At 39.1% G+C, this 25,336-nt stretch overlaps 1 protein-coding gene across 2 annotated transcripts in view; it reads left to right on the forward strand.

Annotated features, from left to right (window-relative positions):
- The window catches only part of TMEM245 (transmembrane protein 245), a gene marked incomplete at its 5' end in the record, with an annotated part of 99,429 nt that overhangs the window by 13,588 nt on the left and 60,505 nt on the right, over positions 1-25,336 (forward strand). Inside the window, 5 exons of one of the 2 annotated variants that reach the window (XM_082656573.1) lie at positions 10,400-10,516; positions 13,489-13,713; positions 14,988-15,157; positions 18,089-18,112; positions 23,163-23,267. In XM_082656573.1, coding sequence (XP_082512699.1) covers positions 10,400-10,516; positions 13,489-13,713; positions 14,988-15,157; positions 18,089-18,112; positions 23,163-23,267 — 641 coding nt within the window. The remainder of the gene's footprint in view (positions 1-10,399; positions 10,517-13,488; positions 13,714-14,987; positions 15,158-18,088; positions 18,113-23,162; positions 23,268-25,336) is intronic. The other variant, XM_082656574.1, reaches the window with a different exon arrangement.

Here is a 25,336-nt window from a genome sequence, read left to right on the forward strand (position 1 = left end):
TAAACTTAATTATGTCACGAGCACCTTTCTATGTCCATGAATATACTTCTGCAATGTTATTTTTCACATCTCCTTTTCATGCTAATCACAAGGCTATTTGTGGCACTTCCGTGTATGTGTATAGCTACGTTACAGAAGTTTTTTTAAATTAAGTTGCTGTTTGTTTATTATTTTATTTGGTAGATGAGTAGTGTCTGACAATTGTAAGACTTTTTTTTTTTTTTTTTTTTTTTTTGCGGTACGCGGGGCTCTCACTGTTGTGGCCTCTCCCGTTGCGGAGCACAGGCTCCGGACGCGCGGGCTCAGCGGCCATGGCTCACGGGCCCAGCTGCTCCGCGGCATGTGGGATCTTCCCGGACCGGGGCACGAACCCGTGTCCCTTGCATCGGCAGGCGGACTCTCAACCACTGCGCCACCAGGGAAGCCCCAAGACATCTTTTATTCATAAATATTTGTTTAGAATTTTATAATAACTATCTGAAACAAAGAAACTTTAATTACTTATCTCTCTGAGAGTAGAAAATAAAAAATATTTTATTTTATATTTTGCTGTCTTTCTAAGTTTTCTTTGCTCAGCCTCTCTTTCTGGTCACAATCTGTTAGACTGTGTGGTTATATATTGAACCAGTAGAAGTAAACTTCCTGTTTTGGCAACTACTGTAGAAAGCTTGGTGGTTTCCACTTGTTCCTCTGATAAGCTTTGTCTCTTTTTTTTCCCCTTTCCCTTAATAGTAGCGGTTCAGACAGCTCTGCTTATCCTTCACCCCTCACCCCAGGACAGTTTTCTCCTTTTTTTTTTCTTCTGGCATTTCTCTCTCTCTCTCTTTTTTTTCTTTTTTTCAATTGAGGTATATTTGACATATATCATTATATTAGTTTCAGGTGTACAACATAATGGTTCCATGTTTGTATATATCACCACAATAAGTCTAGTTAACATCTGTCACCTTACACAGTTACCAAAAAACTTTCTTCTTGTGATGAGAACTCTTATGACCTACTCTCTTAACAACTTTCAAGTCTACAATAAAGTGTTATTAACAATAGCTTACCATGCTGCACATTACTTCCCTGGGACTTGTTTATTTTATAACCGGAAGTTTGTGCCTTTGACTCCCTTCACTCATTTATCCCACCCCCACCACCAGTTCTGGCAGCCCCCCGTCTGTTCTCTGTATCTTTGAGCTGCTGTTTGTTTTAAGATTCCACATATAAGTGAGATCATACAGTATTTGTCTTTCTCTGACCCTTTTTACTTAGCATAATACCCTTGAGGTCCACCATGTTGCTGCAAGTGACAAGACTTCATTGTTTTTTATGGCTGAATAATATTCCTGTGTGTGTGTGAATGTGTATATATATATGTATGTGTGTGTATGTATACACACACACACACACCACATTTTCTTTAATCATCCTTCAGTGGACCCTTAGGGTGTTTCTGTATCTTGGCTATTGTAAGTAATGCTACAGTGAACATGGGGGTACATGTGTCTTTTCGAGTTAGTGTTCTTGTTTTCTTCAGATATATATCCTAAAATGGAATTGGCTGGATCATATGGTAGTTCTGTTTTTAATATTTTGAGGACAGTTTTGTCCTTTTGACTGCTTTTGTCCGGGGCTAAGTAAGTACTTTACTGCAAGTATACGAATAAAGTAGGTCTAACCCAGGGGTTTCAGATGGATTTTCTCTTGGGTATAAATTCTAGTCAGCTGGTGATGGCAGCCTAGGGAGCCGTGAGGACAGGAGTTCTAAGACCAAGTATTGAGCTTGGGAAAAAAGAAGGCTGTGTTTGATTATTATTCCCCATAAGCCCAGAATAGTGGTGTGTTGGCATGCAACCCAGATTTCTGGTATTTGTATTCCAGACTATTACAAGAAAGGAAGTCATAGAGACACAGAATAAATGTTGAGAGCAGATTTGGAAATGTTGGTTTTCCTTGTTTTGTTTACTCCTATTCCAGCCTACTTCAGAATAGGCTTTTCTTGATTTAGAATCTTTTTATGGACTTCTAGTGTAGATAATCCTCATCATAAAATAAATTTGTTTAACCATTTTTTTTTTTCTGAATTTCTGAATATTTTTTTCCTGTTGCCCCTAGTACCTTGTTTCTTTTAGGCATCAGAACTCAAGCCATATTGGGACAGCCTTTCCCTTTTTTATAGTCAGTTCCCTCCTGTAGATGTCACTGTAATATAGTTAGGCACGGGAATGCTTCAGTGTACTGCCATGGCATTGTGTGCATTTATTCCTTCCTTGTCACCTCCACTGTCCCATTGTAGGACTGCTCTTGTAACCTAGTCACTTGTGTAGGCATCTTTCTCTATGTCTTCTGAGCTTTGAATCTTTTGCTGTTACAATCTGTGGTTTGCTGGATGCACAGAATTAATCCTTTGGATGTCATCATACTTCAAAGCATGAATTTGTTTAGTTCCTAGATCCAGAAAACTCTTCTTATGTATCATTGCTGAGTTAGTTTCAGTGGTTCTTTCTGAACCCAGGGACCTTACTCAGTTCTTAGACCTTAGGAACTCTTCCTTGGTGTTTCCTGGAACCTCAAGTTAATGTAGGGAAAAATGTTAAGTGTCTACCATGCTTTTAAGTGTACTATCTTTTTTAATCCACAAACAAAACATTCCCCCCACAACCTTGTAAAGTAGATTTCTCCGTTTTGCAGATGAAGACATTTAATAACAGGTTAACTGATTTGCCCACAATCCCATGGGTGACTGGTGGAGCTAAAATTTAAGCCTACGTCCTTGACTCTAACCTACGTCCAGTGTTCTTTCCTTTCACCAGGCTCTTTGACAAGCATCAGCCATCCTGAAAAAGTATCGACTGCTGATGTGTCTTTTTTTAAAAAATAAATTTATTTTATTTATTGTTTCTGGCTGTGCTGGGTCTTTGTTGCTGCACGTGGGCTTTTTCTAGTTGCGGTGAGCAGGGGCTACTACTCTTTGTTGCGGTGCGCGGGCTTCTCACTGCGGTGGCTTCTCTTGTTGCGGAGCATGGGCTCTGGGTGCACAGGCTTCAGTAGCTGTGGTGCATGGGCTCAGTAGCTGTGGCTTGTGGGCTCTAGAGCTCAGGCTCAGTAGTTGTGGCTCACGGGCTTAACTGCTCCGCGGCATGTGGGATCTTCCCAGACCAGGGATTGAACCGTGTCCCCTGCACTGGCAGGCGGATTCTTAACCCCTGCGCCACCAGGGAAGCCCTGCGGATCTGTCTTGCACTCAGTTGTAGTTGTCAGCTCCTTCAGTCTTCATGTTGGCCCCGGTGGCTTACCACAGGCACAGCACCCAGCGTCTCTGCCTCCCGGGCCCCAGAAGTCTTAACTTGGCAGAAACCTGGAATCCAGCTTTGGTGTGTTCCCCGGGCCTGTGAGAAAGGAGGAACATAAGTATTGTTAGTCTCCCCTATGCGTGAGGCCTTGTAGGACTCTTAAAACATGCTATCTCATTTAATTTTCATAGTATACCAGTGAGATTAGTATTATACTTGTTTTACAGGTGAAGGAACTTAGGCTCAGAGAGCCATTTACTATGAGTATGAGAAGTGCTTCTTCTAAAGCTAGGCAGACAAGTGTCAGGTGTATCTTTAATAGCCAGGACACCCAGGATGAGAGGTACAGGCAATTACACCTGGGCCTGATCCTCTTAACATTGGTAATTGTTTATGAGTGACCAGAAATATCTTGGTGAGGAAGGCTTCATCTTGTCTTAATTGTTTGGGACAGCATGTGATATGAATGAACAAGTTTGGTCCAGTTAAGCCCAAATTGGAGGAAGAAAAAGCGCAAAGTAAATTTCTTACTGCTTGTCTGTCATTCCCCAATTCTGCTGCTGTCAGTTAAATAGACCTAGAGAAACTCCTAGTGGTCCATATCCAAACCCCTGTTACTGACCAGTAGTACAGTGAAGTGATACTAGAAGCTGTTGAGGAGGAGATGTATTTTCCACATTAGTAATGGAAACAGAAGCCTTCTTCAAAGGGAACTTCACATGCTGGGGAGATTTTACTTGATGTAAAGGGCCTCCTTCCAATAAGCATCTTTGGGTGTGTTCCTGGTAACTTCAACTGTCCCTGTGAAAGAGAACAAAGTAGATCAAGTATCTCCTTATCTAGACTGGCTTCAAAATATGTTTCCCTCTATTATTAAAAAAAAATTATTTTGCCCATTGTCGATTTAGCCGCATCAACAGATATTATCTGAACATGTGATCTATTTCTTATACCAGAGTATGAGTTTCTGTCCCCTGGTGCTAGGCTGCTAATGTCAGTGGTCTGCTTATTTGGACATGTGTGGATTCCTGCTGTTTGGCCCTCCAGTTAATACTGGCCCGGGCTTCCCTGGTGGCGCAGTGGTTGAGAGTCCGCCTGCCGATGCAGGGGACACGGGTTCGTGCCCCGGTCCGGGAGGATCCCACATGCCGTGGGAGCGGCTGGACCCGTGAGCCATGGCCGCTGAGCCTGCGCATCCAGAGCCTGTGCTCCGCAACGGGAGAGGCCACAACAGTGAGAGGCCCGCGTACCAGGAAAAAAAAAAAAAAATACTGGCCCTTTCCCTGGGTAGATTGACTCTTGAAACCTTGGATGCTCTTTCCTTTCTTTGTTTATAGTTCTTGGCTCCCAAGATTATGTTCCCTTGTCTATGTGCCTATTTTTAGCTGGGGCTTTTTTCCCAGTACCATGAGTCTGCCTAGATTCCGGGTCCTGGCATTCTTCTGTCTAGTTGATCATCTCTCTGCCCAAACCCTTGGGGTTTTTGAAGTGCAGAAAGATATCACTAGACAAAAGTCATTCAAGTACATATCTGTTTGATGAGTAAGAGCAGTTGCCAAATCTTATATCCGTAATTTTCAAATACTCTGTTGATTTTTTCTGTGTGCTATTCCTTTCGTTCCTTTGTGAAGTTTCAGGCATTCGAAAAATTTGCTGAGTCATTTGTGTATTAACTAGGATGATATTGCGTAGTTTTCATTGATTTAGCTAAGACTTATTAAATATTTATTGTATATTTTAGTGATATCAGCAAGTTGGAGAAAGTTTTTAAACCGTAGTTGTGAAGATTTAATCTGTTGATCTTAACTTTTCCTCAAGTCTTTCAGTGATGACTGTATGTAAGATGTTTTGCATAGCTCTGAGGGGAGATCTAAAAATGTAAGGATAAGATTTAGGGAGACGGCTGTAGTACAGAGCAGGGAGGGGATGAGAGGTACAGGCAAATACTGTAGGAGTGCTAGTGGCTTGTGCTTATAGTTTATCCTGTCCAAGCCAACAGTTTTGATAACGGTGATGGTGATAATAATATCATTTATTGAGCTAACTTCTGTTGAGTCCTACACAGCAGGCATTGTTCTAAGCATTTTATATGTATTGTTTCACTTAATCCTCACGTGAGATAGGAATTTCTGTATGCTGCATTTTACACTTGAGGAGACTAAGGCATCTAGATCCTAAGTAACCTGCCTGTGGTCATCCAACTAGTAAGAAATAGACCTGAGATTTGAACCTGGGCATTCTTGTTTCCTCACCTGTGATTCCAACCACTGAATTGTACTGCCCCGGTGCATAGTAAGTATGAGCACAGGTCCCATTCTCTCTGGTTCCATTCTCCCTCTGTATCCTCCTGTCTCTCCACTCTTACCATTGTACCCTGTGTTTCATCCTTATTCGACTTCCTAGAGTTCTTTGAACAGCACGCTCTGCTTTTTCTTGCCTTTGTGTCTTTACACCTGCTTTTTTGTCTTTCTGGAAAACTTTTCTACCTCTGTCCTCTAAGATACCAGCCTCTTCCTTTCTCCCCAAGCTAAACTTGTTCTGTCTTCTTTATCTAACTTGCTTAAATGGATTTAAAGGATGGCATCTTTTACCATTCTTGTCAGATAGCCCCTTTGGAAACTGTTCTCCCAGGCATAGGTTAGGTTTCTATCCTCGGTGCTCCCCCAATATTCTACACTTATATCTACATTAGCTCTTAACATACTGAATCATAACTGATAGTTTAAGTATTAGACTGAGCTTGAGACTAGGGTCTTAACTTAGTCTCTCATCCCAGCAACATAGCCTAGTCACCTGTTTGGTGAATGAATGAATGCTCAGTGGGAGTTTAGAAGTATAAGCCAAAATGCAGCCAAACTGAAAGCCCGTATTTGAGGAGCTATAAAATGATCTTCTTATTTTGGAGCTACCTAACCATCAGGGGACTTCTTTCTCTGACTTTCTCAAGGATAAGTTACCACTTCATTAAATTACTTGTGAAGAGGTAGGTTTAGTAATTGAGGACCCGACCCTGAACTAGTCTTTACTCTTATATGAGAGAATACTTTGTTTCCTTGAGTTTTTATGGGGTTTTTTTGAGGTACGCGGGCCTCTCATCGTTGCGGCCTCCCCCGTCGCGGAGCACAGGCTCCGGATGCGCAGGCTTAGCGGCCATGGCTCATGGGCCCAGCCGCTCCGCGGCATGTGGGATCCTCACGGACTGGGGCACGAACCCATGTTCCCTGCATCGGCAGGCGGACTCCCAACCACTGCGCCACCAGGGAAGCCCTTTCTTTGAGTTTTGATTGGAAGCCTCCTCCTTCCCCACCTTACTGTGCTGTCCCAGGCCATTAGTCATTAGGTGTTCCCAACCTTTTCTCTTGAGTGGACCCCAAGAAATCTCTTGTGGGCACACAGGACCCTAAGACCTCTCTGGTCTCTGATGTAATCAGTTTGTGTTTAAATTTCTATTTGGAAGTCTAAAAAGAACTTCAGTATACCCAAAATCTTCATCCATTTCCCCTACACGTTCTCTGTCTGATCATAATCTGGAAACTTGGGGATCATTGTTGAACCATTTATTGTTTTGTCACCAAGTCTGGTCCACTTTGACTACTCCATGTCTCTTAAATGCAGCCGCTTTCCCAACATCTTTCCTGTTAACCACTGCAGACCATGCTGTCCTCATGTCTTGCCTGTAATACTGCAATAACTTATCTCCCTCTACCTACTCTTGGTCTTCTCTAATCTGTTCTTGACCAAACAGTAGGAATGATCTTTTTATATCTCAAAACTGATTATTTATTTACAGAGTGGGGAGATGTGGTCATAAAAGGGCAACATGAGATTTTTGCAGTGATGAAACTGTTCTGTATCTTGTATCCATGCTGATACTCTGATTGTGGTAGCGTACTGCAGTTTTCAAAGATATTACCATTGCGGGGTGGTGGGGACAGGATAAAAGGTACACAGGATTTCTCTGTATTGTTTCTTACAACTGCATGTGATGTTACAATTATCTCAATAACATTTCAGTAAAAAAAATTATCCTATTTAAAACTCTTCAGTGCTTTCCTGCTCCTTTTGGGATAAAGACTAAAGTCCTTAGTATGGTCTTCTGCGACTTGCATCATCTGGCTTACCATCTCCAGCCTTGTTTATTTGATACCAGTTTCCTACTGTGCTCCAAACACACTGACCTTTCACTGTCTTTAACATACCAGTTTCTTCACTTACAGCCTTCCTATTTGCTTGCATCATCCAAAATATTATTACTTACCTTCCTTTGGTTAATTCCTCCTCATTCTTTATATGTCAGCTTCATTTATACTTCTTTTTTTTTTTTAAAGAATCATTTGGGAAACTTTCTGTTTTTTTAATAAAACCCCATTTTATTTATTTATTTATTTTTGGCCACTCCTCATGGCATGTGGCATCTTAGTTCCCACGCCCCCTGCATTGGAAGGGTGGTGTCTTAACCATTGGACTGCCCAGGAAGTCCCCATTTTTACTTCTTAAAGAGAAGCCTTTCCTGATTCTCCAGACTAAGTCAGATTTCTTCTGTTAGGAGCTCATAAAATACCCAGTATTCTTCCTTTATAGCAATCATCACAATTTGTATACATTCGTTTATCTGTGTGGTTCTTTAATTCATATCTGTCTCTTCCACTCAGCTCCATGGGGGCAGGGTCTGTGTTTTCATCCCCAGCATTCAGTACAGTGAGTAATGGAAACATGTAAGACGTGAAAGACACTGTGTTTTTCTGTCAGCCCTTGTTCTCTTACTGGCATCAAAAAAGCACCTTTACCTAGGCCAGGAGAATAGGTTCCAATCCAGATATCTAGCTTATGCTCTCTTCCCAGATCATGAGTTTGAGTTTCTCTTGGAGTGCCTAAAAATTAAACCTCTTTCAGGTTACAGAGGCATTTAGTAGAGGAGGGATAGGATATAATTGAGCCAGATGAGTGTGCTTGATCCTGATGGCTGAGGCTACCGAAGAGCCATCTCAGACCCCTGGCCTGCTTCCCTCTAGGACACGGCCAGCCTTGAATTTGTTGGGTGTGCAGAGTTTATCTGAAGCTGTAATTCATTGACCTTCTGAAGGTCATGGCTCTTTTCTTCGGCTTGGCAGAGCTTTATGTTGTCACATTGAATATTGGCCTACCCAGAGGTCCCAGCTGCATGAGTGTGGGCGTACGTATGATTTAGTGACTGAGAACACTCAGCGTTCTCAGTTGGACAGTGGAATCCATGCCAGCTAGTCTAAATAGAAAGAGGTATTGGTTAGTATAAAGAATTCGTACATACAGAATTTTTGGAAGGAGCAGACAGTTAAGCTTGGATCTGACATGCAGAAGCAATGCAACCAGGAGAAATGCTCAACGACACCAAAGGACTGTTTGAGCAGAAATGCCACAGCTGCTGCTGCTTGCCACAAAGTTGGAGATCAGACAGCAGAACCTCTGGAACTTCTGCTAAGTACCTGCAGAAAAACCATGGGACTGTATTTGACATGAGAGCTTCCAAATTACAGTGAGTCACTTAGGGCTTCCAAGTCTGCACAGGCGTGCCTGCACAAGTGTTCTGCTGTATCACATGTGGAACTGTAGCTGCAAAGGAGTCCAAGAAATACAGTCCTTAGCTTTCCAGTCTCTAGGGCACAAGAAAGCACACTAGAATGAGGTGTTGTGTGAGCTAGTCTGTGTTGTCTGCCATAGCAAATTAAAGGCTGACCATCATAGACAGACCTCATTGACCAGTGAATGTTTTTTTTGAATCTCGTGCAAATGGTTAAACTTGGTTTACTACCTATTAGGAACTTAACATGAGAACCTGTAACGTGAAACAGGGTAGTGATGATCTTTTAGATTTTCAAGCAGTGGATTTCGCCTGTGCTGAATTATGTACTTTATAGATAGTCAGTTGACCCTTGAACCATGTCAGGGTTAGGGACACTGACTCCACCATGCAGTCAAAAATCTGTGAGCTCCTGTCTCTGCCTCAGAAACAAAGGAATTGATAAATGACTCACCCAAGGGCAGGAAGCTGAAACAGTTTGGGTAGAATCAGAATTCAAATCCTAGTTCTTTTTTTTTTTTTTTTTTTGCAGTACGCGGGCCTCTCACTGTTGTGGCCTCTTGCGGAGCACAGGCTCCGGACGCGCAGGCCCAGTGGCCGTGGCTCACGGGCCCAGCCGCTCTGCGGCATGTGGGATCCTCCCAGACTGGGGCACGAACCCGTGTCCCCTGCGTCGGCAGGCGGACTCTCAACCACTGCGCCACCAGGGAAGCCCAAATCCTAGTTCTTTTGATTCCACATGTTGTGATCTCTCATCGAACAAAAACTTTTCCCCACACTTAGTTAATTTAAAGATCTGTAAAATAAAAATACAGATACTATATTTATTGAAAAAAATCTGTGTATAAGTGGACCTGCACGGTTCAAACCCGTGTTGGTCAAGGATCAACTGTATATGGTTTTGCATGATACCCATACATTTGCATATTCACTCATGGAATGTTGTCATTGAGAGCAAGTATGGGCTGTTCCATGCTGTGCTAGGAGCTAGTAATACAAAGGAAAGTAAGTCTGCATTCAAGAAGCTCACAGACTTGGTGTGGCAGTGTATTTCAACAGAGATGTGCAGTAAAATTAACCTGTGAAGTACAAAAAATATAAGCATGGCACTCCACATTTATATATCTACTATCTGCCACGTGCACCAGCATCAAGTTCCCAAATGGGAGAGATACACAGAGAGTCCAGGAACCTGCATTTTTAGCAGACTTTCCTGTTGCTTTTCTTTTTTCTTTTTATTGGAGTATGGTTGATTTACAGTGTTGCATTAGTTTCAGGTGTACAGCAAAGTGAATGAGTTATACATACATCCACTCTTCTTTAGATTCTTTTCCCATATAGATCATTACAGAGGACTGAGTAGAGATCCCTGTGCTGTACAGTAGCCTGTTGATTCTTAAGCATTCTCCCTTGGCGAAGAACCACTGGTCTGGTGGGTCAGTAATAACCATTTTGTTTTATTGCTGTTGAAAACTTAGGAGTATGTTTCAGTGTGCAGGTTATTTCCCATTTTGTCCATTGCCTTTAAAAAGTTTTTAAAAAATGCATGCTTGTTTTACAGGAGCGGAGTTACCAGGGCAAGTTATCTCCATGGCAGCTTCTACTCTAGCAACCTTGGCCATCTCCATCACAGGGTATGAATCGAGCACTGAGGACCAGCCCTCTACCCAGCCTGCAGGTGACTGACGTTGTGAAGGAGTGCCTTCAGAATATTCCGGAAAATGAAATATATGTAGAATATAAAATTAAGAAAGACACTAGCACCACAAAATGCTACTTGCTGGTCCTTCATTCTTCTCTCTGGTTCCTATTTTTACACTTTTTTCCTTCTCATCTTTGTTCTCATATATCACTTTTTTCATACATTTAATTATTTATCTTCTTAGGTTTCTTATCTTGATTCTTCATTCTTTCCTTTTTTTTAAAAGTGCTTTTCTTATTTTTCTTTTGTTATTCTCTCTCACTTTCGTGTTATTTTTCTTTTCTTAGTGTCCTATTTACCTTTGTCCATATTTTCTCTTACTTAGTCCTTTTATTTTCCATTTCTTCTGCAACTGTCAGTTTTCCTCCATTGTTCTACTTTGCTCTGACTCTTTTTTTTTTTGTGGTACGCGGGCCTCTCACTGCTGTGGCCTCTCCCGTTGCGGAGCACAGGCTCCGGACACGCAGGCTCAGCGGCCATGACGCATGGGCCCAGCCGCTCCGCGGCATGTGGGATCCTCACGGACTGGGGCACGAACCCATGTTCCCTGCATCGTCAGGTGGACTCTCAACCACTGCGCCACCAGGGAAGCCCTGCTCTGACTCTTTATGTTGCTTTTGTTGTTGTTGTTGCCTTTCTCCAGCTCTTTCTTTTGTTTTTTATTTTCCATCTTCCAGTCATTCATTTCTCTGGCATTTCTTGCTTTTATTCTCAAAGTTTGCTTTGCATGCCTCATGCTGTTAGTATATTGACTGTTTCCCTTAAAACAGAGCCCTCTGGTTGTTCTGCATGCAAAGCTCCTATAAGATCCAGCTGATAGGTTTATACCAGATTTAAAGTCACACTGTACTTGCACAGGATTCAGGAATGTAAAAGGCCGTCCCTCTCTGTGCCAAGAGGTCCATTAGTGCCAGAGGTTTGGGAGCTAAGGAATGTTTTTCATGAGCTATTTTTGAAGAATGGACTTCAGAGAAGTTTTGAAAGAAGGGATCGGCTAAGAAAAAGGCATTTGGGGTAGTAGGAAAATGTTATTTTTCTTGCACATCGAATCATGTTTTCAACGTGGAAAGGGGATGATGTTTTAGTTATGGACTTACTGTTCTTCTAAACATCTGCCACATCCACCAACGTGAAGGTTCCAAATTAGGAAGATATTCAGAGAGGGTCAAACAGAAGCATGTTATAATTAGCTTGCGCTTTAGCCCCAAACCTCAGGGTAGAATGTTTGTTCTGGTGAGGTGGGCTGACTTACCATGGTGCTAGTTATATCAGTAGTAAAAATGTACTCACAACTAATCATTTCACATTAAAAAGAAACACTAAGGAAATTATGACATAACGCTCAGAAGGTTACTGTGTGGTTACTTATGAAAATTATGAAATAACAGGGAAGGCATTGTTAGAACAAATATTTAGTGAGTATGTTCCATATGTCAGTTACTATTGTGTGTGCTAGGAAATCGGTGGAGGGGAGTGCAAGATAGACAAGGTCTTAGCTCTCCTGGAGCTGACATTCAACTGAAGGGAGAAAGTGGGAAGGGTCATAAGTGGAACATGATACAACTATGTAAAATATGTAAAGACAATGGGGCAAATAGGGTGTTGAGATTAGGGGTGTTCGTGGGGTTTTTTTACCTAGACTTTAAGAAATATGGTATACTTTTATCATTAACTTTTTTTATGGAAGGCAAAATGCAGGTTTTAGGATCTTATGCATTTCCATCATCATGGTATATTCTGAGTAATAGTGAAATGTAATAGTAGTCGCGTTGTTAGAAAACAGTGCCTTGTGAAATAATTGAGTGATATCCTGTATTTGAAAATTCCTCATCGCCAGCAGTCTGTCATTTTTCATATCTAATTTTAAGAGAAAGATATGCTGCAAATCCCTGGCTGGTTCTTGTAAGGGCAGTTGGCTCCATTTAGGTAAAATGACGCTGAAAAGCCGTATTGTTTCAGAAATATATATAAATACATCTACTGTAAAGTTAAAAGAGGAGGAATTTTTTTTTGTTTTTTTTGTTTTTTTGCGGTGCGCGGACCGCTCACTGCCATGGCCTCTCCTGCTGCGGAGCATAGGCTCCGGATGCACAGACTCAGCGGCCATGGCCCACGGGCCCAGCCGCTCCGCGGCATGTGGGATCCTCCTGGACCGGGGCACGAACCCGCGTCCCCTGCATCGGCAGGCGGACCCCCAACCACTGCGCCACCAGGGAAGCCCAGGAGGAATTTTTAAATAAAGAATTCTGTATGTTAATATTTGTTGCTTTATATGGTTTGGGTAATTTTGATGGGCTAATTATAATTCTCAGTTACTTTGTCTTGTGTTTTTCTTCAGTTTTTTTGTCTAAATGATATACATAAAAATATAAATGATATATATGTCATAAAAAAACTTGAACAGGGCTTCCCTGGTGGCGCACTGGTTGAGAGTCCGCCTGCTGATGCAGGGGACATGGGTTCGTGCCCCGGTCCGGGAAGATCCCACATGCCACGGAGCGGCTGGGCCCATGAGCCATGGCCGCTGAGCCTGCGCATCTGGAGCCTGTGCTCCGCAACAGGAGAGGCCACAACAGTGAGAGGGCTGCGTACCGCAAAACAACAACAACAACAACAAAAAACTTGAACAATGTTAAGTATATAAAGTAAAAAGTAAAACATTTCTCATACTCAACCCTACTCCCCAAAAAACTTAACTTCCTTAGATGTAAACACAGCATTAATTCTCTACACCTTTTTCATTGCATATGCAAGCATACATCCAAGTCTTTTTTTCTTTTTTAACCCAATGTGATCATACTGTCAGAATGCATTTTGAAAGCTTAAACTAGGATAGCCTAGCAATTTCTCTGAATTACTGTTTATTAATGTTATTATTTATAACTTATAAATAAATAATTTATTTATTTTTAATATGTGGGGGATTTTTTTTTTCTTTCCCTCTTCAGGGACAGAAACCGTGGACAGAGGAGAACCCCCTCCAACACTGTCCTCATCTGCTTCACCCTCCTCCCCTTCACCCACCTTGGGCAGACAAAGGCCTGAAGTTGGAACATTTCTTAGAAAGAAGAAAACTAGCGATATCTACTTTGTGTCTCTCCTTTGGGCCATTGTTGGAGTCCAGATCTGGTTGAACCTGTGGATTGTACAGTTGCTGCCAGTGCCTATTGCAGGTAATTGGTTAATTATGATCTTGTCTTGCCTTGGAAGACTTTTTTCTTAACTTTTGGATTTTTATGTTTGAGATAACTTTACTGTCTTTTTTTTTTTTTTTTTTTTTTTTGTGGTACGCGGGCCTCTCACTGTTGTGGCCTCTCCCGTTGCAGAGCACAGGCTCCGGACGCGCAGGCTCAGCGGCCATGGCTCACGGGATTACCGTCTTTTTAAATAAAAAGGGAGAGCAGGCTGTGAACAAGGTGGCCCCTTAAAAGTTTTTACAACTCTGATTACCCTGGTCTTATTCTTGAGACCATAAGAGCTTTCCTGGGACCTCTCCAGAGATTTAAAAATGCTGATAAAGGAATTGTTGAATTGGCATGTAACACTAACCTCATGGTTCAAAATAGTAAACTGTGAACTATTAGATTATAAGGCCAGGACTAATGACACAAAACTCCCTTGAGTTAGGGAAATTATAGTGGTTGGGATCCATTATCTAGGGTCCAAACTTCAAGGCAACCCTCACAGATAAATAGCACTTCCTTCTAGTCCCTCCACCTTCTTAGTTGGCCTTTAACAGAAGGCTTAACCTCTGTTTGAAGGGCCACCACACTGCCCACCTGCAGAGGGGTATTTTCACATTGTAGTCTGTGTGGTTCCCACTGAAGTTACATAGTACACAGCTGTTTGTGACAGCCCTGCTCGTACTCACCCTGCTTCTCTACCAAACCCCGGTAAGAGATTCAGATGTACAGAGCAGCATCGAGTAGAGAAATAGAAACAAATGAACATGTTGCCCTGCAGTGGTATAATCATGATGCATGTGGAATACCTTATACTCCTCTGGTCACTAAACATGAAATATCTAAGGAAAAGAACAAAATTTGGCAAGAGCAGCTATAATAGCCAAAGAGATTAGGACATGTCAGGGGTTAGTATTCTTTACCCTGGAAGGGTAAGGCGTGAGGGGCCAAGGTTGTAGTCACTGAAATCTTCATGATCAGGGTATCTTATGTTTATATAGGCTGTGAATCCCTGACCGCTTCAAGGATTAAGACTTCACAGAGAAGGAGGAATATAGGTGGGTGGGGATTGTGTGAAAATTGTCCCAGTTACATGAATTTGGAATATTTTGAACTTTCTTCTCTCCCTTCTCCTTTTTTAAAAAACAGTGTTTTAGCACTAGCTTTACTGTTTTAGGAAGTTATATGAAATTGAGGAACCTATTCATGTTAAAACTTTGTAATCTCTATCTTTTTTATGTGTGTATTTCTCATCTTCCTTATAGTATGGATACTCAAAAAGCTCGTTATTCACTTTGGCGTTGTGAACTTCCTGGAGAAGCGCTGCTTGGTGTGGTGGCAGGTTATAGAGCACTTCCTGAAGGAGCGACAGGAAGCCCTGGCACCATGGCCAATTATCGGGCTTGGAAAATTCTTGTTCAAAGTTGATAGCAAGGTATTGTATTTTAAGAACTTGAGCTATTTTAATGGGGTTTATGTATTTCATTGTCTAAAATATTCCATTTTATGGTATATTGGTATTTATGTTTTATTTGTGGATAGAACATTTAATGTCTAATTCTATGATGAAATTTAAAGTTTAGAATTATGGTTTATATAAGGATGGGATAGATTTAGTTTCAGTAAGTATTGTGTTAGTATTTTTACATCTTAAAAATGGGAGACAAGGAGCACCTAGTTCAACTCTCTCATTTTATAAGGACCAAATTGAAATCTATAGGGGTTAAGTGACTTGCCTAAAATTATATCGCCAGGTGGTGGCTCAGATCAGTGAATATTTTTGGGAAAATTCTTATGTGTCAGATATTATGCTAAGTCTTAGGGAAAATCAGATGAATCCTGGAAAACTAGGTACAGAAGCTGTGTTTGATGGGGAGATAGCAACCCCTTAAAATTTAGAGGCTGAGTTAGATTCAGAGGCTTAGTGGTTAAGAGCATAGGCTCTGAATTCAAACTCTGGATTCAGATCCCTGTTCTGCTTATTAGCTATGTGACCTTGGATGAGTTTCTTAACCTTTCTGTGCCTTGGTTTTCTTACCAATACGATGAGTATAATAGCAGGTATACCTCATAGAATGGTTGTGAGTGTTAAATGAGTTAATATACGTACAATTCTTAGATCAGCATCTGGTACACAGTAAGCTCTATATAAGTGTTAAGCTGTTGTTGTAATTTGGGGAGGAGAAGTGTGTACAGGATACAGTGGTAGTACTGAGCAAGAAATGACTCACTGTCGGAGAGCGGTGGGAGAGGGGAGGTTTTGCAGCAGAGGTGATGCCAGAGCAAATTTTGAAGCACAAGCAGGAGTTTATTAGGTAGACATGGCAAAAAGAGCAGGTGGATGGAGCAGTGCAAGGGCACAGAGACTCCCATAGCATGAGTTCTTAGGGAACACCAGGAAAATGGCAATGGCTGGGATATGTGAAATGGTAATTAGTGGGAGGCAAGGCTGGAGGGTCAGGTGAGACTGGATCACGAAGGCCTTTTTATGTGCCACGCTGTGCAACCTGGACGTCATCACAGGGCTAGTGACTGCTTCCTTTAACAGGTCCATCCATGACTTACGGTTGAGAAACACTGTTAGTTGAAACAAATGTAGATATAGATGAGAACAGTAACTGGAGTTCATGTGAGTGGGGAGGAAGTCGAAGGAGATGCAGGGGATACATTTCTTACATATTGCCTGATGGTCTTCCAGAAAGTTTGCCAGTTTCAATTCCCACCACTGCAACATGTGAGAATGCCCATTTCCTTGAGCTCTTGCCAACACTGGATGTTATAGTGTAACAAAAAGTCCATTTTAGTTTTGTAAAGCGAAGTATCTCAGTGTTGTTTTAATTTGAAAATTTTAAAAATAAAAATTAGGTTGACCATCCTTTTATTTGCTTATTGGCTGTTTATATTTTTCTTTTGTAATTTGCCTATTGTGTTCTTATTGATTTTTTTCAATTTTTTAAATAAGAAAGAAGCTAAAACTTCTCACAAATTTCAACATATTTATCACATCTCCCTGATTAAGGTGAAGCTTTATCTTATTAGAGCAGATTTATCACTTCAAACTGTTTAAAGAGGGTAACTCTTACTTCAATTAATTTCTTTGTCTTAGCACTATCAGATGGGATAGAAACTGAATCCCCTTCTCAGTGTTCCCATGTACTTGTATTTGGAGCCCTTCGTTTAGGAAAACTCTACAGTTGTGTCAGTTGAAGTTCCAGGGGTGTCAAAAAGTATTTGTTATGGAGTAGCCTTGTAAAAATTTTTCATTTTTATTCTAATTTATGTCAATCTGTCCTTCTTAAGGAAGAGAGACAGTAAAATGAATAAAACTAGCATTTTCTGTTATATGTAATACATACCAGAATAAATGGCTCTCTCAAACTGAATATTTAATTATAATTGATGTCAAAATTATGTTCTGTGTAGTATAATAATGTATGTGGGCTCCTGCTTTGGGGAATAAATCTGTTTTTCTGTTTAATTGCAATTGATTGGACCAGTGTTTTTGAAATGATCCACATACAGGAGATTGTTTTAAGTATGTGTCTAAACATGTATTGAGTGTACTTTAGGGAAAACTCTGCAAGGAGCATTTAGTTACTCTGATGAAATTATGCGTCTTAGTTTTTATGCTTTTTATGTCACTAATAATGCCTTAAATCTTAGGTTTACTGATTTTTAGATTATGTATCCACTAATCAGCATGAGTTATTATAGTGCTAAATATTGTGAGGTGTAGATGACATAATGTTGATGTGAAAAAAAGGATATTATATATGGTAGAAAAATGTGTGCCTAAAAAATTGGAAATGGAAGGAAATGCACCAAATCTGATCAGAATCTTAGATATGTCTGCTTTTTCGCCAGGTGTTCACTGTTCCAAATGAGCACTGAAATGTTTTACTCTAGGAAATGTGAAATAAGTAGTATTATAAAGCTATAACTACAAAGTTCAATGAAAATGTAGTTTATGAACATAAATTAGTTTATACAGGGACTGAAAATCCTTTTGGTGCATGATATGTGAAAAATCTTAATTATCACTTTGATCTTTGGAATTTGGTGTGAAAGTTCAACTATAAGCATTCAAGTTATTTTTATGTATTTTTAATTATTGAATTGCCAACAAAGCTTGTGGTTATCATCATTTCAATCGTGTATCTTAAAGGACTGCTACATTCACTTGATTTAAAAACTTTGTTAATGCATTACAATTTTTTTTTTCCAGTTTTTCCTTTGTCTGAGATAATTTCCTCCTCATGCTCTCAATGATTTTCTTTTCTTTCCTTTTCATGCTATTACTGTATTCTCTAATGATATGCCCCTGTTCTTATCTTCTCTCTCTCACCTTACCCCCCCTATCCTCAAGCTCTGGCACTGGCTAAATAAGAAGGTAAACAAACACCTGGATTTTGGTTTTTGCTATTGAATTCTGTAACTTCCCCCCAAATCTCCGTTCTCACCCTGTTTCTGTCCACATGTCAAACTAAGTTTTTGTTTTTAAAGTTCTAATTATAAGCTATGGAAGGTCATGAAGCATTAATATCGTCACAGTACAATTTGCTAAAAACTCAAAGCTATTTATTTAGGATGTGGATGATATCTCCTTGCCCAAGTGTGTGTAAGTTCTGTCTTGTAGTCCTTTTGTTCACTGTGATTTCCATTCCTTTTTAGCTCTATAATGTGACCCAGTCTGATACTCTAATCTCCTTTGTTGTGTGAGAGCACATTAGGCAGAAGTTACTAAAAAGGAAAGAGAACTCGTTATGGCTACTTTTTCTATAAATAACACAGTAATTTTTAAAAAATATAAATTTGTGAAATATTTGTCTGATTCTCTTGGCTGGTAATGTTATATGTTGTCGTTTTTAATAACTAGTATTCCAGAATTTTATTTTTATCTTAAAAAAGATTGTAGTCATGGCCTATGATATCTAATTTTATGTATTTCCCAAAGTGTGAGGTATCTGTGGTCAATGACTCACATGATCAGCATGGAATTTTCAATAACTTCAATAAAGGCTAATGCAGATATATTAGGAGTGCTGTATCTCTGATATATTGTCCACATACAGTAGTTCTGACTTAATATCATTAGATCCCTAGGGCAGATAGCAAAAGATGACATCATTCATGTGTATTGTCTTTAAACACAATAAGGCCTTAAAAATCATCAGTGAAAATATAGCAGGCCTTAAGAAAGATGTGGTACCTCTTGGAAATAGATCAAAATGTGACTCTTGGGTGTAAAGATTAGGGTTTCATTCTTTCTGTTGAAACAAGAAAGGGGGGACTCTTGACAATGCTTATGCTTTTAAACATTGGATTGAAAATAAGCAGTGTGTGAAATAAATAAATACACACACATACCACCACCACTGCACACACACAAACACACAAACACACATACACAAATGGCTATGTATACCTCCACTGTCTAAAAACCTGGTATGAGTAAATGAGTTCAATCCTTGGCAAATGATAGTGCTGCAAATATGTTACATTTTCTTACTTTGATTAAAGTAGGTGATTTTATGTATTTTCCCAGTTTGTGTATATTGAAATGAAATTGTCCTCTAGAGATGAGAGAAAGGAGATTTAAAGTCATTAGGTTCAGGGACTTCCCTGGAGGTCCAGTGGTTGAGACTTTGCCTTCCAATGCAGGGGGTGTGGGTTCGATCCCTGGTTGGGGAGCTAAGATCCCACATGCCTCATGACCAAAAAACCAGAAGATAAACCAGAAGGAATATTGTAACAAATTCAATACAGACTTTAGAAAAAAAAATAAAGTCATTAGATTCAATCTGATTTAACCTTTGATGACTAAATGAGTTAGGTTACCTAGTTCATAGCTGACTAGTTGTGAGTTTTAAAAGATTCCTAAGAGATCAGGTAACTTTTTCCTTTTCTTTGGTGATTCCATGTAGTGTAGGTAAAGCATTGGTGTAGAGTAGGAGTAACTGCTTTAAGTTCTGAGGAAAGCATGTAAATAAGTTGAGGTCTGTTTTGTTACATTTCATCCAGGGTCAGAAAATTTGCAGCATTGGGTATTGGTATTCCAAGTTCAAGTGGAGTGAATTAGAGAGTAATTCAAGAGAAGTGAGGGTGAGAGACACGTCTATGATTAATTGAAATGTAACTGTTTCTTAAGACTTGTTTTATTTCTTAGTATTTATTATTTGCACTAAGACTACTAGAATTTGGTTAAAAAAAACAAAGCAAAATAAAAACCTCCAGGTCCAGAATAACGAAATAGAAAACTCAGTAGTGGAATGACACTTCCTTCATAGTTTGATAAATAGGGCCAGTCAGTTTCAGAGTGTCTTTTGGTATAACTATAAATTTACTGACATTGCTACATTAAAAAAAAAAATGCTTGCCCTTCATTTATACTTGAAACATTAAGAATGTTGTTTTAAAATTACTCCCCTTCCACTTTTAGAAAATAAAGTTTAAAATCTGAAATAATTTCTCTTGGTGTGGAAGGCTGGGAAAGTTACTAGACAACTGTGCAATTTCCACGAGCAGGGCAGGGTTTGACAGGTGGTGTTATTCCCTTTGCCCAAAGCGGACCACAGAACAGGATGACCCTCATGGGACAGAGCCACTGGCATTTCTTTACGAATTCTCTCCTCCTTCCTCTTCCCCTTCCCCCTTGCTTCCTCTGACCATGTTTCTCTTTCTGTGTCTATCAGTTGCTGTTTCCTTATGAGTCTTGTTCCATTCACTCTTTCAGGGAGTTGTTTTCCTCCATAAGTTTTCTATCCATTTTGTTTCCTCTTGATTGGTCCTTAGTTCTTCACATTTTTAAGTCTTTTCTGTCTCTCTTTCCCACTCTTTGTGCTCTCTTTCGCTTTTGCTGTCTTCTTTTTCGTGTTTTCTCACCTTATATCTTAGCTGGCTGTAATGTGAATAGACCCCCCCCCGCCCCAACTTTTTTGCTTATGTATTGAACATCTTAAATGACTTGATTTACAGAGATATTGCGGGGTGCATTCCAGACTACCCCAGTAAAGCGAATATTGCAAATAAAGCAAGTCACATGATTTTCTTTGGGATCCCAGTGCATATAAAATTTGTTTACACTATACTGTAGTCTATTAAGTGTGTAGTAGCATTATGTCTAAAAAACTGTAAACTTTAATTAAAAATACTTTATTGCTAAAAAATGCTATCATCTAAGCCTTCAGTGAGTTGTAGTAGTAACATCAAAGATCATTGATCACAAATCACCATGGCAAATACCATAATTAAAGTTTGAAATATTGGGTGAATTACCAAAATGTGATACAGAGACACAGAATAAGCAAATGCTTTTGGAAAAAATGGTGCCAATAGACTTGCTCGATGTAGGGTTGCCTCAAACCTTCACTTTGTAAAAAAAAAAACAACACATTATCTGCAAAGCACAGTAAATTGGAAATGAGGAGAATAAAACAAGGTCTGCTGTATTTTAAATTTTAAATGAAACATCTAACCCTCAGTATTATCTCTTGAAAATAAATCTTTATTTAGGTGCCTCTTATTCCAAGCCTTAGGTATAAGGCTTGTGATAGGAAAATTCTACCCTGGCTTAAAAACAAAATTTGACTTTTGTAATGTTGTTATATATAACGTGTCTGTGAATATTCCACATTTTATATGTTAAAAATACCCAGACATAAATTTAGATATTCATACTTGCCAAATAAAATATCTTTTATGTTAACATATTTCAGGATATGACTTTTCTAAAAAAAATTGAGGCTCCTAAGTTATTTTCAGAAATCATAACTTGTGAATACAAATCCGGTCTTAATTCTGAAATTATTTTATTTATCTTGCCTAGTCAAATATGTATTAACTGAGCTTTTACCACATGCCATGCACTGTTAGGTTTTGGAGATAAAAAGAAGAGTAATACAGCACTAGCTCTTTCCTCAGGAAACTGTATCAAGAGCTAGATGTAGAGTTAGTTTCTGATTGTGAAACTTTTCAGTTTCATTGGTTTTAGAACTTACATTCAAAATATGACCTCTGACCTTCCATATCTTAGAAACCTGTTATTACTTTTTTTAATCTCTGCATTGTCTTTGATGCTTTGGTAGCATGCACTGAAAATTAACTCTTCCGTTTGAAGCTGTAATTGCCAAGATAAAAGATGCACTTTTTATCTTTGAGTTCACTGTAGCATTGATCTCTTAATGACAGTGTACTTCATGAAAGATAAGGAGATGCAAGCTTACAATCACTGAGTGGAAAATGTTTTAGAAGGCATGTTGTTTTAACCACCATTTTTTTGCTCTTGGATGTTTAACTCACTGTTTGGAGAACATAATTCATTTTTAAATTAAGAGTAACGTATTCAGCAATGCTGATGTTGGAGCTGAGGGGTGCAATGTGGTATTTCAGTCGTCAGTCTGATTGTATTTTTGAAATGTTAAGTGGTAGCTTGGCATGGCAGGAATTCTAGAAATCTATCAGAATTATATAATCTCAAAACAAAAATTTTTATAAATGTAGGATTATTTGTGATTGTGAAAGATGAGAGGAGTTATACTCAAAATAGAACGTCAAGTAGCATTTAGGGAAAGCATAATTTTAATTATTGATTAAGGAATAACCATTACTTTAATGATTATTCTTTATTTACAGTCATTTACAATTTGTCATAAAGCTTATGTTTTAAAAAGAATAGAAATGTCAAGTGGAATATCAGATGTTTGAAAGTATTTTATTATGAAATATTTCAAATATAAAGAAATAAGAAGAGCACCCACATGCCTATCTTCCAGCATGACAAAATATTACCTATGCAGTTGAAGCCTATTGTGTGCCCCTCCCTGCTTGTGCATCCACTTCCCAACCGTTTTGCCCCCAGGGTAACTATTATTCTGAATTAGTATTTATTATTACCTTAACATTAGATTTTATTCTTACTGCTTTTATAACCCTAGTGACATTAAAGGGAAAAAATAGTTTGAATGCAATTCCCATTTTAATTTGCTCCTATTTTATCTGTATAATTCAGGACATACCTGTACTGTAAGAGTCATACTTTTTCTAAAGTCATCTATATTTGCTAATTGACAGTAAAATTTCATGAGATTTGAGGTCACTAATGGATTGTCATTATTTTGTTTAGAATTTTTATCAGATTGTAAATTATAATTTGAAAGGTAAATATACCACAGTATGAGAATCCAAGCATAGATACTGTTTACATTCAAACTGACTGCCTTTTCTTAGATATGACAATAATAAACTCTTTCTGTAAACAACAATTGTAATTAATATTGTTACTTAACTTTCTAAAGTGGTTTAAAGCTTTCCCTGCTTTAATCATTATGCCATAGTTTGCTTTGCAATGCTGAATATCTTGTCTTCATGATGTTTGAATACATATGTGTTTTTATTAAGTTGTGTTTGAAAGATAACTAATTCTCTTTTTCGTTTCTGTGCAGATGATCATCTGGCTGGAGAAGATGTTAGACAAAATAATTAGCATTTTCATCATATTTTTGTTAGTGATAGGAACCCTTCTTTTAGCCCTACTCCTGACTGCAAAGGTAGAGTACAACAATACTGTTATCATTAATAAACTCTTAATTGTTAGAATTTGTCATGTAGGTAAGAAGCTAGCAGATGCAAGCATGGGAAATATTACTTTGCTTATAAGTATGTATAACAGTTAAAGTATTTATGATTTTTGTATTACTAGTTTTGCCATGAATTTGCCTAATATATTTTTTAATGTGCATTTTTATTTATTTCATAAAATTCCTCTGAGGTAAATGCAGATGAAAAATTAAGATACTGAGGAAAAAGTGGCTTCTTCTGTCAATAGGAGAACTATGATCTGATCTCATGACTTCTAGTGTAGATCCTGTTTCCTAGATCAGAATTCAATTCCTTTCCTTCATGTCTCATTGGTTTTTCTGCTGATTTACCATTAGGATATTTCTCGCTTTCCAGATCCTTCCAGCTTGCATTTCCTCTCCCCCTTCTTAGTTTGCATTGCTGTAACAGAAAACCATAGACTGAGTGCCTTAAACAACTGGCATTTCTCACAGTTCTGGAGGCTGGAAGTCCCAAATGAAGGTGCCAGCATGGTCAAGTTCTTGGTAAAGGTCCTCTTCCTGGTTTATACATGGCTGTTTTCTCCTTGTGTCCTCACATGGTGGGGAGAAAGAACATGTGTCTCTTCTTATAAGGGCACTAATCCCATCATGAGAGCTCCACTCTCATGACCTAATTACTTCCCAAAGGCCCTACCTCACATTGCTTGTTAGGATTTCAACATATGAATTTCGGGAGGATACAAAAATTTAGTCCATATCACCCCTCTTTCATCAAAGAAAATCATTCTCCAAAGTGCAGCTAAAATTTTCTCTGTAGTGTTGTATCTTATGGACTATTTAAAAAACTTTTATAATCTATTAAATCTTTATATTGACTCTACTCAACTCTGCATCCCAGATTTTTATATGTTTTCCAGGAATTGTGAAGCTTACATGAAATCATGGATATGAAAAATTTTCCTGTAGCGCTGTACAGATATGGTAGTACCTGTTATCAGTAGATAATCTAATATGCAGCAATTTACTAAAGGATTACACTGTTTCCTGCTATTTGACTTTCTACTTGCCAGTCCTATTTCTCAGTCATTCTTAGCTTCAGTATTCCCTGATCTTATCAACCTGCTCTCTCTGTACCTGTTTCAGTTTCAATGCAGTTTTTATCTGTTCTTTAGATTTTAATCGTGTATAGTCACTTATTTAGACTCTGCAGCCTTGTTTAGAGACCTTTCTTTGTTTTTGTCATATTTCACCTAAACCTGCCACTGCACGAGTTCCTAGTTCTTAGAGAAATCTTTCACCAGTATGGTCTTCCGTTTTCCGTTTTTCTCTTTTTCCTCTCTCTTCTTCTGTTCCACTCTCCCTTCTTCATCCCTTTGAGTAGGGTCTTCTTGCCTGCCCATCTCAATTGTTCATCTTTCAAGTTCTTTTTCTTTGTTCATTCCATGCTTCAGTGAGCTTTTGCTTCCCTGAACTTTCATAACAAGTATTACTGAACCACTTCATTGTGGTCTAGAACTCATGCAAACTGAGCTTTTGCAGGAAATTTACTGGTTATCTAGTTCATTCTCCCAACCAATAAAAGGATAATTCTCTAAAACACCACGACAGTATCCGTTTGAATGTCTAATAGACATCTCAGATGTAACATGTCAAAACTGAATTCCAGACCTCCCTTGCTTGTCTGTTCTCTCACAGTCTTCCCATTTTGGTAAGTGACAGCTTCATTCTGTTTGCTCAGGTGAAAAACCTCAGGGTCATTCTTGACTACTTTTTTTCTCTTATATCCACAGCCAGTCTGTCAGAAAATCCTTTTTGCCTCCATTTTCCTGATATATCTTGGGGTAATAGCAGGGTGAGGATGTTAGGTAATTCCTTTCTACCTAAAGCAAGAATAAAATGGTATAAAAATGACTATAAACACCATATCAGGGCATTGGAAAATGACCAGTTAGGCAATAATTTGAGGAGTATTTGCTCATGAAAAACTGCTACCACATCTGGTAAAAACACGTAGTTTGTGGCTTTCTTGCTTGGAGTTCCCTATCCTCATCTGCCTG

The sequence above is a fragment of the Grampus griseus genome, assembly GCF_964374135.1.
Source record: "Grampus griseus genome assembly, chromosome: 6".
Taxonomy (NCBI): Eukaryota; Metazoa; Chordata; class Mammalia; order Artiodactyla; family Delphinidae; genus Grampus; species Grampus griseus.